General features: G+C 37.7%; 1 protein-coding gene across 2 annotated transcripts in view; it reads right to left on the bottom strand.

Moving 5' to 3' along the window:
* SLC38A4 (solute carrier family 38 member 4) overlaps positions 1 to 19705 on the bottom strand; it is a 118129-nt gene that overhangs the window by 26135 nt on the left and 72289 nt on the right. For both annotated transcript variants that reach the window (XM_077473063.1, XM_077473062.1), the window contains exons 2-9: positions 18051 to 18272; positions 14651 to 14744; positions 14060 to 14175; positions 8509 to 8582; positions 7693 to 7785; positions 3163 to 3244; positions 2995 to 3077; positions 2813 to 2871 (exon numbers count right to left, since the gene is read on the bottom strand). In XM_077473063.1, the coding sequence (XP_077329189.1) occupies positions 2813 to 2871; positions 2995 to 3077; positions 3163 to 3244; positions 7693 to 7785; positions 8509 to 8582; positions 14060 to 14175; positions 14651 to 14744; positions 18051 to 18169 (720 nt within the window). In that variant the 5' untranslated portion in view covers positions 18170 to 18272. The remainder of the gene's footprint in view (positions 1 to 2812; positions 2872 to 2994; positions 3078 to 3162; positions 3245 to 7692; positions 7786 to 8508; positions 8583 to 14059; positions 14176 to 14650; positions 14745 to 18050; positions 18273 to 19705) is intronic.

The raw sequence follows: 19705 nt of genomic DNA on the forward strand, positions 1-19705 counted from the left end.
GAGTATTACAATACCACATGTGTGGAACTTTTTCACAGCCTGGCCACATAGAGAGGCCCAACATGCAGGTAGCGCCATCATGTGTTCTAGGAACATAAATTACACATCTAACTTGTTGACTATTTATTACACTTTTGAAGCACCAGGACAATGACACGTGACACGTGACACTGATGACAGATGGCACTGATACGTGATAATGATGACACTTATACGTGGCACTGATGACACGTGGCACTGATGACAGATGGCACTAATATGTGGCACTGATGACAGATGGCACTTATACGTGGCACTGATGACACGTGGCACTTATACGTGGCACTGATGACACGTGGCACTAATACGTGGCACTGAAGACACGTGGCACTAATACGTGGCACTGATGACAGATGGCACTAATACTTGCCACTAATACGTGCCACTGATGAAAGATGGCACTAATACATGGCACCGATGATGCGTGACACTGATGACAGATGGCACTGATAAGTGGCATTGATGACACGTGACACTGACAACAGATGGCACGTGACACTGACAGGTGGCACTGATGACAAATGGCACTGATAAATGGAACTGATGACAGATGGCACTAATACGTGGCACTGATGACAGATGGCACTATGTGGCACGGATGACACGTGGCACTGATGACAGATGGCACTGGGGACAAATGGCACTGACAACAGGTGGCACTGGGGGCAGGTAGCACTGGGGGCAAGTAGCACTGGGGGCAGGTAGAACTGGGGGCAGGTAGAACTGGGGGCAGGTAGAACTGGGATGGATGGCACTGGGGCAGGATGGCACTGCTGGGGGAGGATGGATGGCACTGCTGGGGGAGGATGGATGGCACTGCTGGGGGAGGATGGCACTTTTTTTTTTTACTTTTTTTTTTTTTACTTTTACAAAGGAAAGCAGAACGGCTGCCGCTGCAGCCGTTCATCTCTCCCCTCTCACACGCTGTCTGTGTGAGGAGGGAGAGCGGCGCTGAGAGATGATCTCATATGTTTACATATGAGATCATCTCCCATTGGACACGCCGATCGCGCTGTAAACGGCCGCTGTGATTGGCCATTTACAGCGATCTGTGTTTGCCTGTCCCCGGGGGACACGGCGAACACAAAACTTCCGTGATGCGCGACCGCGGCGGCGCGCATTGCAGAAGTAAACATTAGGACGTCCAGGGACGGCCTCCTGGACGAACGCGCCTGCCCTACGGCCGTCATTCGGCTATAGGGCGGGCGCGAGGTGGTTAAACAATAGTGATCATATTTGTGTTAGCCTAAATAATAGAGTTGCCATTACAGATGTGCACAGTTTCTTTGTGGATTCATTTGTTAAGTTCATAATTTTGTTTCGTAATATTCATTATGTTGGAATGATTTGTTTCTCGGAATTCGTTTTGTGTATTCAGATGAGTTTTGTATATTCAGATTTGTTTCCAATATCCAATGTTCAAAATTGATTAATGTTTCGGAAGATTGACTATATTCATTTTAATGGGTTAATTTGTTATTTTAAAAGATTACTTATGCACTCTGTTTGGGGTGGATGGAGGTGGATCCATCAGAATCTCTGAATCATAACATAGCAAATGCAATGAACATCATTTCTGATTCATTTGTTATGATACGATTCAGAAATTCTGATGGATTGACCTTCATCCAACCCAAACACAATAAGTAGGAATCATCATCCCTTTTTGCACTTTTACACCTTACTGTATTTTTCAATATATCTTAATTTCATAAGTAGTGCATTAAGAAAAAGAAAAAAGAAAAATGTTAATGCAACATAAAAACAAAAAGGATCTGAATCAATTCAGATAATTTGTTACGTTGTTATGTTATTTCGGATGCTTCAAATATTAACAAAAGACTCAAACTATTGCATCATGTGAAATTAATTTGTTGTTTCATTATAATTTATTTTGGATTTGTTTAAATTAGTTTCTATTGTGATTCAGAGATTCATATACAGTCAAATCTCAGATAAACTAAAATTTAGTCTAAATTTAGATTCGTAACTAAACAAATCGCACAGCCTAGTTCCCATGCAGTTTAATTAGAATGCGGACTTTATACCTAGTAATAATAAAATTGCTCGGTTGAAACGAAACTACTGATGTACAGGTAAATCACAGATAAAATACATATAAGGGAGTTGTTTTACTTTCTAATACACAGGACAGCCAGGTGCATGATACCACCCAAAGTAAAGGAATACAGTGGTGTCTTCTCTCCAACCCAGTCTGCTGGTGTGTGCAGAACAGAACAGAAGAGGTAAGCTCTTTACGCCCGATTTTTGCCGCAATTTTGCACAAATTTGAGGCAACTTGAAGCAATGCCTGTTGAATCTTGAGGTCTATGGACCTCAAGTCTCATTAAAGTCACACCAAAGTAGTGCAGGGACTACTTTGAAGTCACTGCGACTTGAACAGACATGAATGGTACTCATTGGAAATCATAGGGTATGACTTGCCATGTGACTTTGCAGTCCCAAGTTGCAGGACAGGTCGCACAAGTGTGAAAGAGGCCTTATTATCAGCTCTTATCAACATGTTCATTGTCAGCACATGTGCATGCAATACACCTGACTGGCTCCTAATGCTGACCTTTCCTCTCCCAGTCTAAGTGCTTTTGTACAGTGGAATCAAAGAGACTGTTGGCAAGTCAACATTTGGTAGTTATAATAACTTTTTAAAAATGCAGAGTTGCAATCATTTGTCTTTTATAACTGCCTAGAGTTCAGCTTAAAATAATTTTAAATGTAATGTACAGTGAAGTTTAATTAAAACATGGTTCCTTACCACACTGACGAAAAACACCATACAAGACAGAGAAAATCCACTTGTGTATCCAAGGTAACCTGTTCAATATATAACATACAAATTAATACATTAGTTATATACACTGTAACTCTGGACACATCTGTTATTCACACTTAATGATGAGTAGATACTTGATCATAAGAAAAAGAATATGTACTTACCTAAATTCTTCAGCATAGACAGTGGAAGAATTACCCCAATGGATACAAAGATCACCAGATAGTTCCCATTCAGATACCATGCTCTAAATATAGAGATGCACTCAAATTAGAACTAGTGTAAGCGGGTATAGAAATAGTATAAATAGTCATAAAAATGTATACACATACCCTGAATTCTCCTCCAATCTCATGAAAGTTTTAATTACTTCAGGAAGTTCATATTTCACAATAAATAAGTAGCTTGACATAGCTGAAAAAAACATTAAATAACAGCAAAAGGGTAATTAGATGACCTTTTGGTATAACTGTTTGTATTTTATACTTTAACACATAAAGACTGTTATCCTGTTACAGAAAAAAAAAACATTACAATTATTATGTAGCTGTGCTATTTTCTTGCAGAATATACAAACATTTTCCTAAGTTATAAAGAATATAGGTAAAACATTTTATATATATATATATATATATATATATATATATATATATATATATATATATATATATATATATATATATATATATATATATACCAATTTGGGTACCCTTGGGTCTATATATATTATAGTTAGTTAAAGTGATTCTAAAGCCTTAAGGTTTTTCACCCTAATGCATTCCATGCATTAAGGTAAAAAACCTTCTCTGCTGCAGTTGCCCCCCAAACCTCCCCTTTCCTTACCTGAGCCCATCCGATCCAGGGATGTGATCAAGCTCAGTGGCTTTGTTGCTTTCTCTTTCCTGATTGGACAGACTGAAAGCAGCCCCGCTGCTGTCAATCAAATCTGGTGACACAAGAGGAGGGGGTGGGGCCAAGTCCCGCTGTTTGTGTCAATGGACGTAGCAGCAGGACTTGGGAGCCAGCACACAGGGTGCCGCCAAGGAAAGCAGCTTTCTCTGGGGGCACCCAATGAAGAGGAATTGCCTGGAGGGCCAGCGGGGAACCAAGAAAAGAGGATTAAGGCTGTTCTGTGTAAAACCATTGCACAGAGCAGGTAAGTATAACATGTTTGTTATTTTTATGAAAAAAAAAACCCGAACCTTTAGAATCACTTTAATAATAATGACATATTTATAAGCAAGTCCTTTATCCAATACTTGCACAGAAGACATTCTTTCAATATCCTACACTGATAATAGTTATCAAGATTGAAACAGCTGTATATAAGTTGAATAAATAGTTCTAAATTTAGACTGTATCTGTGCTGTGAGCCAGTGGTTTTGGATTAATAATTGGCCACAAGGGCATAAAGGAATTTTTTTTCTTCTTGAACCAAAATAGGAAGTGATCTTATTTTTTGGTACTTGTGATGGAAGCAATTATATATAGTGTGTGTATTTAAATGTTTTTTTTAGGTTTGCAGAATTTACTTTCTAGACAAAAAAAAGAAAAAGAAATCTCGTAATTGCTAACATTGAAATTTTTCCCTGAGGATTAAAGGCATTAAAGACATTTTTTTAAACACAACTTTCTGAATAAAACCAAATTTCAATAAGACAGAATGCAGAACTCTGAGAATTGTCTTTATGATATAATTAATTGAATATATTCATGCTAAGCTTTCTTAAATGTCAGAGAATGCTGGATATTCATACATTTCCCATGAGGTCATACTGTTAAAGACACAAAGTTTACCACATAAGGAATAGTCAGCTATGTTTACTTTAAAACAGCCTTTGGAGAAAAGAAAAAAATAATCTAGTTTAGTATATCCTATCCCACAGTTTGTCATCCAATATTCACAAAAAGAGGAAGAATGAATTTTAACTGTAAAGCAAAAGGTGTGCAAAGTCTTCGTTTGTTTTCTTTAAAAATAAACTACAGCCTGAGTAGAAAAGCCTGTGTCCTGCCAGCATGTTGCAGAGAAATACTCTTGCTCTCTGTGAGTAAGAAGTGATCTCTTTGGGGGAGGCGGACCTCCTATTACAATTTGGATTAGTAGCAAGAATGGGAAATGTTATCATAATAGGGAATTTTAATTATCCAGACATAGACTGGGCGGAGGGAACCTAAGGCTCGCCAGTTCCTAAATGTCTTGCAGGACAATTTCATGGGTCAGATGGTAGATGCACCAACTAGAAATAAAGTGTTACTAGATCTACTAATTGCCAACAATACAGACCTGATCATGGATGTGGAAATACGGGGAAAATTTAGGAAACAGCAATCACAGGTCAATTGGCTTCAGTATAAATTACACAAGTAGGAAACATAAGGGAAATACAAAGGAACTGAATTTCAAAAGAGCCAACTTCCCTAAACTACAAACCTTGATATAAATTGGGATAAAATCTTAGGAACAAAGAACACAGAGGAGAGATGGGTTCACTTTAAAAGCATATTAAATAAGGGCATTAGCCAGTGCATCCCATTGGGTAATACATTTAAAAGAGTGAACAAAAGTCCTGGATGGCTTAACGACAACACTTCCGGTGTTTCACAATCTGGAATGTGTAGTGAGGAGGAGAGCTGTCCCATTGCTAACTGATTGTTTTGAAGCCTTTTTACTACTATGTAAATGTGAGTGCATAGGATTTTTATTTATTTAATTAATCTTGCGCAGCGATGATATTTTATTTACTTTGAGAAATTGAACGTGGACAAATCAAACTGTATGTGGAGAAGTCTTGGTAATCTTGGAGCCATTAGCTGAAGCCTGTTTCTGATTTGGCTGATCTTTTCTTTGGATTAATACTGAAAGTGCCAATAGACCCAAGGGGGTGTTTCTTTGAGGTGAGCAGGCATTGCACACTAAGGTGATTATCTATTTATTCTATCTATTTATTTATTGGAGTTTATTATTAAACTTTTTTTTTTACTTATATATGTGATACCAGAACACATTTCTGAATAGTTGCCGCTGCTTCTCATTATATATATATATATATATATATATATATATATATATATATATATATATATATAGTTATATAGTTTAGATAGTTTAGTATAGTTATATATGGTTTTTGAGTTTTCATCTGTATCAGCGCTTTAGTAATTTTTATTTTAAACCAATCTATTAACCTATGAGGTGAGTTGCCATATATATAAAGGAAGGCCTGTAGATGTGATGTATCTGGATTTTGCAAAAGCATTTGACACAGTTTCCCATAAATGTTTATTGTACAAAATAAGGTCCATTGGCATGGACCATAGGGTGAGTACATGGATTGAAAACTGGCTACAAGGGCGAGTTCAGAGGGTGGTGATAAATGGGGAATACTTGGAATGATCAGGGGTGGGTAGTGGGGTCCCCCAGGATTCTGTGCTGGGACCAGTCCTATTTAATTTGTTCATAAACAACCTGGAGGATGGGGTAAACAGTTCAATATCTGTATTTGCAGATGATACTAAGCTAAGCAGGACAATAACTTCTCTACAAGATGTGGAAACCTTGCAAGAAGATCTGAACAAATTAATGGAGTGGGCAACTACATGGAAAATGAGGTTTAATGTAGAAAAATGTAAAATAAAGCATTTGGGTGGCAAAATTATTAATGCAATCTATACACTGGGGGGAGAACCTTTGGGCTCAGCAATGGCATGCAATGCCAAGCTGCTGCTAACAAAGCAAACAGAATATTGGCATGCATTAAAAAAAGGGATTAACTCCAGGGATAAAGCGATAATTCTTCCGCTCTACAAGACTCTGGTCCAGCTGCACCTAGAGTATGCTGTCCAGTTCTGGGCACCAGTCATTAGGAAGGATGTGCTGGAAATGGAGCGAGTACAAAGAAGGGCAACAAAGCTAATAAAGGGTCTGGAAGACATTAGTTATGAAGAAAGGTTACGTGCACTGAACTTATTCTCTCTGGAGAAGAGACGCTTGAGAGGGGGATATGATTTCAATTTACAAATACCATACTGGTGACCTCACAATAGGGATAAAACTTTTTTGGGGAAGGGAGTTTAACAAGACATGTGGCCACTCATTAAAATTGGAAGAAAAGAGGTTTAACCTTAAACTACGTAGAGGGTTCTTTACTGTAAGAGCAGCAAGGATGTGGAATTCCCTTCCACAGGCAGTGGTCTCTAACACACATAGGTTGGACTTGATGGACTTGTGTCTTTTTTCAACCTCACCTACTATATAAATGTAACTATGCCCCCTACTAAGTCAGAGATGTAGCTTTTCAATCAGAGGGGAGTGATTTCACCGCAGCCCGGCCATACAAGCGGTCGAAGATTCAGAACTTGTAAGGAAGGCCACGTTAACGCTGAAGAGCCGGGGTATTCTAACGGGGGGGGGGGGGGGGGTTGACGTGTTCCTCCTGTCAAAACACAATTGAACATCAGGGGAGATCATTGCACTAACATTGCATTGTTAGTACCTGAGCTGTCCATTTTTTTTTCGTTCAGCCCGCTAGGTTGAACGGAAAAAAAAATTGTAGTGAATACCAGGCTTTAATAAAGTCAACAAACTCACATAGTCAGGACACAGTACCAAGCCAAATAATAAAAATGTGATCTATATACACAGCTACAGACACAATCAGCAAGGAGCATGAACTTTGCTGATTGCAGAGTTATACTTCTGACTCAGTGGGGGGGCACGTTGGATGGCTGCAGTCAAACTGTTGCTTCCACATAAAGAGCAGGTCCGAGTCCTTCTCTAGAATATGCTAGAAGAGGCCAGGCTTTTCTACTTAGGCATTTGCTGGAAAGATACACAACAGGAAACTCTTATCAAATTAACTTACCGCCAATGTTTTGCATTGTAATAGATATAAAAGCTGTATATTTTCCAGGCCATCCAAAAGCTTTCTCTCCTAATTTTTCATAAATTAATGAACCTGTTAAGAAAATAAATAACTTTAGTTTATTAGTGCAAAAAAAACTAATATAAAAGATATCTGTTGCTGTGGCTAAGACAACATGCATTTATTTTTCACAGGTTGAGGACCCTTTGTCTATTAAAATGAAAACATATTTTAAAAAGCTATATTTTTTTTAGAAAAAACAAAAAGGGGCTTTATGCCCCCAACTGTCAAGAGACATGTTGAAAATATTGTATTTTTGAACATGTGTGTATTTGTACAGCTAAGCTGGTTAGAACCATGTGACAAAAGCTTATAGGGTGCAATAAAATTTATCAATAATTTTAATTGAATCACTTGGGCTATAAGCCTGCATTAGGTGGTAGAGCTTCTGAATGTATTGTTTCTGCAAGTGACATTTGTCATTCAAGAAAGTAACACTATTTCGTGGTATAGCTTTTCAGTTTTCCTTGTCACCTCTCCACCTCCAGCGTGCTTATTGGGTGAGGAACTAGCATCACCACACTGATTCCCTGTCCAGAGAAATGGTAGATGTAACACAGAACCAGGAAATAGTGGAATCATGTTCCTGGCTCTGTAGTGTACAAGGTATATGGGATTATTGAGATATATGATATGTAATTATTTGATGATTATCTAAATATATCTGCAAATCATTTGGATAATTGAACAGTTCACATATACACATGTTAACTGTGTTTTTAGCTGTTTGTTCCAGTTATTTGTCACACTCCTTACCTCCTTCCTTTGCTGTCTTCAACAGGAGATGTACAGAGTATAACGATAAAATGGCAACTCCAAGAAGAAGCACCCTGAATTGAAAAGAACATTGACTTACTTTGTTTGAAGTGATAGCTCATTTAAATGAAAATGACAAACCACTAGGCACCTTAATCCCCGTTGAGAGGAGACAGAGATTATAGCTAGCAGCTAACTTGGTACATTCAGCTTGCCCATTAATGGTTAGACTCAAATCATGTATGGCCGGCCTTAAACTTAGCGTTAAACAAGGACAGTCCCTTATCTTATCTTGTTGATAGTCTCTCCTTTCTCCCTCATTGGCAACCCGTGAGCTTCAGCACTGTAAAGCTTCTGTCAGCCTTCCTCTCTATCTGAGCCAAGACATATAATCAAGGCTGGAAATTTACATACTTTAATTGCAGAAAGTGACATAAAGTGTTTGAGACCAATAAGAGGGGGAGAGTTTCCAATAAAGAAGTGACTGCTCTGGCCTTCAACAAAAAATGGTGGCCTTCAGCAAGAAGAATCAGGAGCAATGCTAGAGGCATTTTATGGCACGCACCAATTTTGGTAGCATAATTATTAATGTATGGTCTTTTTTTCAAGAACACGAATTATTATCAAACTGTTATGGGTGAAGTTCCACTTTAAAGTGGTTCTGCACCTTTAAAAAAATATTAAAAGCCAGCAGCTACAAATATTGCAGTTTTAATAAATTGACACTTACCTGTCCCAGGGTCCAGCGATGTCAGCGGCAGATGACGAGCAATCGTTCCTCTCTCTGCTGCCCCCGCCGCCATCCTCTGTCAGGGAATCGGGAAATGAAGCATTGTGGCTTCACTGCTCGGTTCCCTACTGCGCATGCGTGAGTCGCGCTGCGCGTCTCTGCTGGTCCCCGCTGTGTCCTGGGAACTGTGTGTTTCCCAGAACACAACGGGGGGCCGGGCATCTGCGGCGGTCTGCGGCAGTCTGCGGCGGTCTTGTCCCGGAAGTGGGTGCAGATACCTGGATTATCCAGGTAACTTCCCCCCTTCCCCCCTGAAAGGTGCCGATTGTGGCACCGGAGGGGGGGAGGGATCAGATGAGCGGAACTTCCACTTCAGGGTGGAGGTCCGCTTTAACCACTTTACGACCATTCACCATCATTTGACGACAGTATGGCACTCCTGCGTGAATCGCCATAGCTGTATGGTGAGCGTTTTAAGGAATATAGGGGAAGCGGTTGCTCCTGAGAAGGACAGAACGGAGATCTGTCAATGTAAACAGACAGATCTCTGTTCTGTCAGGGGAGTAGAGACAGATCGTCTTCTCCTAGTACTTAGGTGCAGCGATCAGTCTCCTCCCCCAGTCCTATTCCCTCTACAGTTAGAAACACACTGAAGGAACACATTTAACCCCTTGATCGCCCTCTAGTGTTAACCTCCTCCCTATCAGTGACATTTATACAGTAATCAGTGGCTATTTTTAGCTCCGATCGCTGTATAAATGTCAATGGTCCCAAAATAGTGTCAAAAGTGTCCGATCTGTCCGCTGAAATGTCGCAGTCCCAAAAAAAATCACAGATCACTGCCATTACTAGTAAAGAAAAAAGTAATAAAAATGCCATAAATCTATCCCCTATTTTGTAGATTCTATAATTTTTGCGCAAACCAATCAATATACGCTTATTTATGATTTTTTTTTACCAAAAATATGTAGAAGAATACATATTGGTCTAAACTGAGGAAGAAATTCGTTTTTTTTATATATCTTTTGGGGGTATTTATTATAGGAAAAAGTAAAAAATGTAGCTTTTTTCGAAATTGTCTGTCTTTTTTTGTTTATAGCGCAAAAAATAAAAAAACGCAGAGGTGATCAAATACCACCAAAAGAAAGCTCTATTTGAGGGTAAATTTTGTTTGGGTACGATGTTGTAAGACCACAAAATTATTACCGTATTTATCGGCGTATAACATGCGCCGGCGTATAACACGCACCCCAAGTTTAGGAGAGAATTTAAAAGAAAAAACTTTTAGGAGAGAAGTTTAAGGAAAAAAACTAACATTTAAATGACCATCAATGCAGCCTTATCAGTGTCATTTGCAGCCTTGCATTGCAGCCTTGTCAGTCATTTGCAGCTTTGCATTGCAGCCTTGTCAGTCATTTGCAGTCTTGTCAGTCATTTGCACCGTTCCACTGCAGCCTTGTCAGTCATTTGCAGCCTTCCATTGCAGCCTTGTCAATCATTTGCAGCCTTCCATTGCAGCCTTGTCAATCATTTGCAGCCTTGCATTGCAGCCTTTTCAGTCATTTGCAGCCTTGTCAGTCATTTGGAGCCTTGTCAGTGTCTTTGCCGTTTAAAAATGGCGCCGCTGAGATACAGAGAGGATGTCCTGTGTATCTCAGTGGCGCTCAGTAGTTCTCAGCTGTTCTCGGCGGCTTTCGGGTATTTTCGGCCGCACTCGGACGTTCTCGGCTATTTTGCGGCCACACTCGACCGGTCTCGGCGGCTTTCGGAGAGCTGAAAGCCGCTAAGACCGGCCAAGTGTGGCTGAAAATAGTCGAGATCGGCCGAGTGAAGCTGAAAATACCTGAATGCCGCCGAGAATGGCAGAAAGGGTTAGAAACAGTGGGGGATCGGCGTATAGCACGCACCCCCGATTTTCCCCTGATTCTAAGGGGAAAAAAGTGCATGTTATACGCCGATAAATACGGTAGTTAAAATGACGCAGTAATATGAAATTTGAAAAAGTTACAGCCTGTTAAACAAACAGCAATTCTCCCATTCTGTTATCTCATGCTTGTACACATAAATCACTATGAATAGGTGGCGTAGTAAAATTGTTATTGATTTCATTAGCACAAGATGCTGTAACTTATAGCCCAACTTCAACCAGAACAATCTTTTTTTGTGCACTTTATACAGAACAGTATGTGTGGGTGTGTGTGTGTGTGTGTGTGTATTATAGTCATGCATACATAGAGTAAGTTCTTTCCGTTCATATTTGTTTAGACTTGACTGTCATTTCAAAGTAGAGAGCATGTTCTATACACATGATCATTATGGAATGTGAGCTTCAGAAGGGAACTTGTAAGTGATTAATGAGCAGCACTGACTTATGTTTCAACAGAATGTAGCCCACATTACATAGGAGATGTTTGTTCTTAGAATATTAATGCTTAGTATCAACTGAGTGTTGTCAACTGCTTGCAGCTCACTATGTTTAAAATGAGGGAGGACAATACTTTTTACAAAAAAAGACGTAATGGTAAGCCAAAAATATAGTGCATTGTTTTTTTCTGTTTATTTCCTTGAATGGGGCAGATTCACAAGAAGGTAGTTGTTGATATACTGTATAAGAAACAGTCTAAAAGGGCTAGCAACATATTCAAATCTATTAAAATATGCTCAAGTCTCTGTATTGCTTTGCTAAATTATATAATTATACTGTATATATTTAATAAAAGAAACAAGTTACATTGGAGGAGGATACTTCTCTTATTAGCAGACTAGAGTGTGCCTAACAGACTGGAATTACAGAAATGCATTGAAGAGATAGGGGTTGATGACATTGCACAACTCAGTCTTGGCCTTATGACCTATATATGTCTAGCTTCAGGTTTAGTTATTGGGAAGGTTAGCAAGTATGCTTCAAGATTTCACTGATTATTTCATTATTATTTCTAATCCTCTCCACTTTCCACTCTATGTTTTTCTGCTGTACTTTTCTCCAAAAAAGGGTTTTCCAATCATTTCATATATTGGTGACAACTGCTACAGGACAGGAAGTGCAGAAAATCCTCACCAAAAGTGATATAGCAATATAAAATTGACAGTGGTTCCAAGCCTTTCCCATTATATCCAAACAAGGATAAATAATTATGTCTTGCATTTAACTTTAAATTAAAATAAAAACTATACCCAGAATTGGCTGGGGCAATACAAAGCAGAAAGGGTGCAAAATGTTTGTTTAAGACCTATCTGCCTCAACTATTGACTACTGCACATGTGTCAAACACAAGGCCTGCAGGCCAAATTCAGCCCTCTAGGCTATTTCATGTGGCCCTTGCTAACCTCCCAGTTGCTGCACCCCCATCATCTCTGCCTTCACCTTGTCTCAGCAGTCTGTAGCAGAGAGGACAGAACTCCTTCGATCTGTGCAGCCCACAGCACCCAACCTCTGTCGCCCTGAATCTAATGCCTCTCTTTCACACTCTCTAAGATTACTACTATCTTTCCCTCAATTCAATAAGCCCTTGAGTTTGTCACCTGTGCCTGAAAATGTGCCCCACAATGCCATCCCTGCTGTCCCTTACCCTTGATCACCCCAGTATTATTTTTAGTTCCCACTGTGCTAAACACATTCCATCTGTGCCCTCTGTTGTTTGGTGAATGTCAGATTCACAGATTTATAAGACCAAGCACAGTTTCATTACAGTGAAATAATATTTGAACAAAAAAGCTAATCTCTTCAATTAGACAGTAGTCACTATAACATGTTCTCATTGAAAGATTTTCCTTCACATCTTGTCCTGGTAACATTGGCAAAAATGTAAAATTTTCCATAACTTTCCAAAATGTTGACAGTGGTCACTAGGATAAAAGTAGAGAGGGTAAGTCTCTCCAGCAGAGACAACATAACAAAGATTGTGGTTTTTCACCACTAATAATGTTTGGGCTATACATACCTTTTAAGTTGGTTCAGGTTTATTGTGTTTTATTATATTTGTATTATTGATTCAGTAAAATTTCGGAGTTAAACATTTGGTTTAAGTGCTAAAGTTAGGTTTAAGGGTTAGGGGTAAGTTCAGGGGGTCTGTTTTGTTATGGGTCAGGGGTTAGCTTTAAGTTAAAGAGTAATGTTTCTGTGATCATACACAGGAAACTTAGAGAACTAAGTGTCAAGTCAGAGAACTGTCTGGTGGCTCATTGGCCATGCCCCACTGATGCGTTTTGCTCACCAGGCTTAGTGACTAAGCCAAGTTATCCATATAAGGGGTAGATGAGCAAAGTTCCTTTAATGCCCTTCTAACATAAAGCTAACTAAATGCTGCCCTTTTTCAACCTTTTAAACACAGAGGAACCCTTGAAATAACTTTTCAGTCCCAGAGAACCCCTGCTAAAAATGACTATATCCACAACTCATTAAACATTAGTGTGATTATCACTGCGAAGGATGCTCCTTACATTTGTGGTAATTGAAAAGAACCTCTCCCTTACAGATATCTAAAAAGATCATTGTTGTCAATGTGAAATTATCTGAAAGGCAGAAATTGCTCATTGCTCAAAGAACCGTTGCAACATCTGGAGGAAGTATAGTTAAAAAACCTTGCCTTAGGTTATTATCTTTTTATTATTGTTATTGTTGTTATTATTCTTACTATTATTATTATCATCATCATTGATACAACAGATAAGTATTATGAAGGGAGTACCAACACTATTTTTTCTTTACTAGGGTATGATTCACAGTATGAGTTGTATAAGCACTTGATTTAAAAGAGACATGAGTAATATAAAGAGTTTATATTAGTGATGATTTTTTTTAATTAATACATTTTTACTTACACAAACAGTATAATGCCTGTATTAGCCATTGCATAGGAGAGCCCAAGAATTCCACTGCCCATGATAGCGTTGCTCAAGTTGAATACTGACATGCCATATGAAGTGGTCCCAGGATGCTTTTTGGTAAAAATAAAAAGAGAGATAGTGCTTTCAGTTTTGGGAAAGAGACTTTCAGAGAGAACATGCCAGCAGGTCACAGATTTCTCAATCTTCTGGTAAGTATTAGCTTTAATGTACTCAGAGCTTCATTGCATTTATGAGTTAATAATTACACACAATATAAACTTATTGACACTGTTCTACATTTGCTGAGGCCTGCTATGTCAAAGCAACGTAGATGGTGAGGTCAATGGGTTAAGGACAGTGTTTCACAAGGGAAATGCAAGACTGGTATTTCAGTTACAAAAATCATGGTTAAATTATATATTTAGGAAACCGGATTGTGTTTGTACCAGATTTTTCGTACTGATTTTACGAGTAGGCCGGATTCAAACTGTAAGAATAAATTGCAGTGGCTATAAAAGACAATATACAGTTTATAAAATTACTAATATAAGTTTTTTTAATATGATTCAGCATAATAATACTCACATGCTCATCTGCATATTCATCCAGTTTATTCTTTCCGCCTATACCATTTGTTAGAAACTTCTGACTTTCGGCATCATCTTCCCCAACATAGTGACTGCATTAGAAATATCAGTATACAATAATATTATTATGTGAATTATAAAAAAACATTATAACAAGTAAATTACATTTTTAAAAATGAAATAGCAGTACCTTTTTCATCTAAGCCAGGTATTTCCACTATACAGAAATAAAGGTTGAATTTCTTTATATTCTAAACACGCCAGAGAGTTGTAGTCATTATTAAAATGATATTTGATTTGGGAACAGAGTTTAACAGAATAGGTAACTGGCCAAATGATTAGATATTGGATTGTAACCTCCAGTTTAAAAGTTAAATGCAAAGGGGCATGTTTATACTACAGAATAATACAAAAAGATTATGAATGCCACACAGACATGGACTCTTCACAGCAATAGCTCTTAGCATAGTCTTCAAAGACAGCAGAAAGTCCAGCTGAGAATCACTACTTCAGTAAAACAGTTCAGAACAAATCTACTTGTGATTATCCTCACAAACCCCATCTCTCACAGCGAAGTCCAGGGTAACTCTAGTAATATAAGTGAATTGCTGAAGGGATCCAATTCCTAAGGAGAAAGGGCCACTATATTGGAACTGGAGTGCTCTAATAGCAACTGGGGAGGTGCACCCCACAATTGCTGGGTCTTCTGAAAAACCAGCAGGTTATTGTGCTCTGGCACTAAATTGGCTAAAGCTCACTTGTCCAGCTTCCCTTGCTAAGAAATTGAAGCTAAAGAACATAACTTCCACGGGCATGTCCAGGATTCCAGAGTTGCGGGAAATAGCATTAAAGGGACAACCCCTGCATCTGAGGTGGTGAGTACATAGGCATTCCACTACAATGCTAAGCATAAACCAATGTATTCATTGCTGTTAGCTGCAGCATAGAGCAGATATGTTTCAAGAATAAAATAATTTAATCTCTTTTGCTTTTAAAACTTCACAATTTGGTCATTCTCTGGAGAAAATGGGTAAAATATCCACAGCATCATATTTCCTAAAGCTATCTTGTTCTGTTCTAATTGTTAATTAGAAAATTAAACCTGGAACTGGAATGGTTAACATGAACAACATATTCATTCAGATTCAGAATATTTTATTAATCCCAAAGGGAAATTCCTTTTTTCCAGTTCACTGTCAATTTTTCATTGGTAGATGGTCACCGTAGAACTGGACATTAGACCAAATACATGTCATGTAGATGCCCAGCATTTAAAGCAAAATGGTGGGCAAGACTCAGCTGTTCTGGTACATACTCGGCAACTTTAAAAATGCTGACTGAACTGAAACTGTTTCCCCTGACTTTGCATTTATGGTTAACCACTTTAAAAAGGACCATGCATTTCCCCAGTTTCTTGTTAGCTTGTCAACTCTCTTCTCCTCTCATTAGTTCCCACGTAGTTCCCACTATTGGTCCTGATGCCTAACATGCTAGAAATAAGGAGTTTGTTGAGTGGTAAGAAACTAAGTACTAGTGAATACACTGAAGTTGATTTGCTGAAGGAGTGCATTTATCATTTGGTTCAGTAAATCTGTGTTCAATTTATCCAACTGTATGGATAAAATGAAGACCCTTTCTTTGATAATTGGCTCAGAGTATGTTCTCATTCCTCTATGATTTTGCTATTGCTCTGTCCTGTGCTTGCTTGATCTTCTGCTTTGATATTCACATTATTTTTACTCTTGATTTATGGTTTCTTACCCAGGCATTGTCATTGGTAGCTCCTTATGCTTCTGCCATCAGTTTTACTACTCCCAACAAGTAATCCCCTGATCAGAACCAGATTCTCCATGGATTTTGTGTGTATATAGATCTATATAATTCTCAATCTACACAAGTAAATTAATTAATTTAAAAATAATCTAAGCAGCGCTCCTATCAACTCTACATATTTAGCATAGTAGATTCATATATACTTTCACAGGGATAGGAATAAACCAAATTAATTAATCAATAAAACGAATCACTTGCTGTTACTAAATAATTAGTCCAATAGTTCCAGTGCTCTAAATGCAGCAAAGATTAAGGAGGTAAACAAGTCCATAAAAAGGGCCGTAGTGAGTGACTCCAGTGAGTATAGAAGAAAACTAAGTGCACTTCACACAAACTCCTCCACACGGTGCTCCACACTCCCACAGGGGGTTAAACTCACCAGAAATTCATCTATAATGAGCCTATAATGTTGGACTAATTATATAGTAACAGCAAGTGATTCGTTTTATTGATTAATTATTTTGGTTTATTCCTATCCATGTGAAAGTATATATGAATCTACTATGCTAAATATGTAGAGTTGATAGGAGCGCTGCTTAGATTATTTTTAAATGAATTAATTTACTTGTGTAGATTGAGAATTATTAATAATCTGATTATTTATTTTTACGTACATTTTTAAGTAGCTGCTGTCCTAGGTGTAAACCTATTTTTTCCTATTTCTTCCTATTTTATGTTGAGTTTTGAAACTATTTAGTACTGAGGTGAGAGAAACAGTGGAAGCACATTTTTTAGATTTTCTCTCTTATTGTTTAATATAGATCTATATATATATATATATATATATATATATATATATATATATATATATATAGACCTATATATCTATATATATATATATATATAGACCTATATATCTATATATATATATATATAGACCTATATATCTATATATATATATATATATATATATAGACCTATATATCTATATATATATATATATATATAGACCTATATATCTATCTCTATCTATCTCTATCTATCTATCTATCTATCTATCTATATATATATATATATATATATAAAATCAGTATAATTTGCAGCAAGGTGAATTTGATCTGGAATAAAATATATTTGTTCTTTTTAACTGCATGCATGCAGTAATGCATATAGATATGTATTACCTATACAAGAGCTCACAGTACTCCCTTTGCCAATGCTTTTATCATCTTTTCTCCTGAGAAGGTCACACTCATTTTCATTCAAATAGCATCTAGGGTCAGCTTTTATCTCCTGGACAAAGATGCTGACCTATAAATGAGTGTGTTTGAAAAGCAGCCTTTATGTTCTTGGCTGTGTACACACATCTCACACAAATCAACCCCTGCCTCTGTTGCTTCTAACCTGTGAGTTACTACTCTGTGATAATATACACTTTGTGACTTTATTTTTTATTTTTTTTAAGTAAATTATTTCTATATATTGTGAAATCAGAAATGTATTTGTACAGACCTGCAAAGTAACCGGTAGATCCACTTCAAGCAATCATCAGCACATTGCACGTTTTATCAAATCCCAGTTACTGGTCTTTAATAATTATAAGCAATAATAGCTTAACATCCTACCTGTTTATTGTAGCTTTCTCAGAATCCATATCTTTGCTATATCCATCCTCAATGCTGTCTCCACTGTTGCTATCATCATCAAGATCTTTGTTGACTCTTTGCAGCTCCATACGGTCCATTTTAAGCAATTAATCGATTGATGCACACCTTTACTCAGAGTAAACACTATTGTTCCTGTTAAGGGTTCTACGTACAACGCAGTCGTCTTCAGAACACTTTGTTCTGCAAACAAAACATACAAAATTACATATTTTTCCAATATGAGCAGATTATTAATTAATCTCTTATAAGCAAACTTTGTTATTTTAATTGCTTATCTATGGTTTTTACTTGTGATGTACATTGGTTGCATTTACTTAACATTTTCACTTCACTCTGAGATAGAATAAAAAAAATAATGTTCTTAAAGTGTATGTGTGAGTACATTTTTTAAGACATTTAGATGTAGTAGAGGGTTATCTATGTCCCATTAGAGGACTTCCACTTATTTTCTGCCCCAGAGATTCAACAGGATGTAAAAGGATATTAGGAAGTTTGAAGAATTCTCACTTAGAGTAGGCTCACACTTTTGTGGGTTTTGGGTGCTCGTTTGCATGGCACAACAGCCCATTAATTTTAATAAGCTGCTGTACCTGCAAGAAACATGGGGAAAGACGTCCCCGTTCATTTTTTTTAAATCGCGGCCACGCTGAACCGCATGGTGCTAAGTCACCATGGGGTTCTTTGCACTTGAAAATGTGATACATATTCCAATGCATGACAGTGCTAAAAATTATTTTCCCAAGTGTCTGCTAAAGAGCAGTGTGTTTTGGCTGCAGGTCAGGAAAAAAAAATTGTCTCCTGATGGTGTGTCCAACATACCTGTAAGATAAAAGTTAAATCACATACTTATCTTACTCGTCATCTTGTAATGGACTGGAGTGTTCTCTCATGAAATTATGCATTACCCAGGAATCTCCCAGGGAAAAAAGTGATGTCAAGCCTAGTGATGCAGGAGATGTGGGTAAGGTGAGTATAACATTGTTTTTTTAAAGAAACTTTTTTTTTCTTTGTGGGTATCTTTCGAACATAATATCAGCAGGTGATTTTTACAGGGGAGGGGGTCTGGACAAGGTCTGCTTTAAAACAGACCTCCAGAACGATCAATCCTTTGTCAAACATGTTCAGAAAGGTGCCTGGGAATGCTAAAATTGTTATTTGTATTATGTCGGAAACTTCGTTTCCACACTTCAGCTTAGGCTTATGTACAGTGTACAATGTGTTTGCCTGCTCCCCTCTTCCTTTTTTTTCAGCAATTCTTTTTACTGAATACAAAGCTTTTTGTGAATGATTGAGAGGAGATCCCATGGTTTACGAACCCCTCCTTTCACCTATTTATAGAAAGCCTTGTATTTACTGAAAAAAATACAAGGTTTTCTGTAAAAGACTGAGGAAGAAGAAAAGGGAGGACGAGCCATGCTATATTTTACTGTACACAAGCCAGAACTGTCAGTCTGTATTGTGAAAGCTCAGTTACCAAAGTAATAAAAATAAAATTTTTAGCAACCCCAGTCACCCTCTGGACATGTTTGGCAAAGGATTGACCATAACTTCTCTGGACCATTCACAATAAAAAAATACAAACATTTCCCGGAGTTTCACTTTAAGTTATAAAT

The sequence above is a fragment of the Lithobates pipiens genome, unplaced genomic scaffold (assembly GCF_037356315.1).
Source record: "Lithobates pipiens isolate NorthernLeopardFrog02 unplaced genomic scaffold, aLitPip1_a1.2 Scaffold_8, whole genome shotgun sequence".
NCBI classification, from domain to species: domain Eukaryota; kingdom Metazoa; phylum Chordata; class Amphibia; order Anura; family Ranidae; genus Lithobates; species Lithobates pipiens.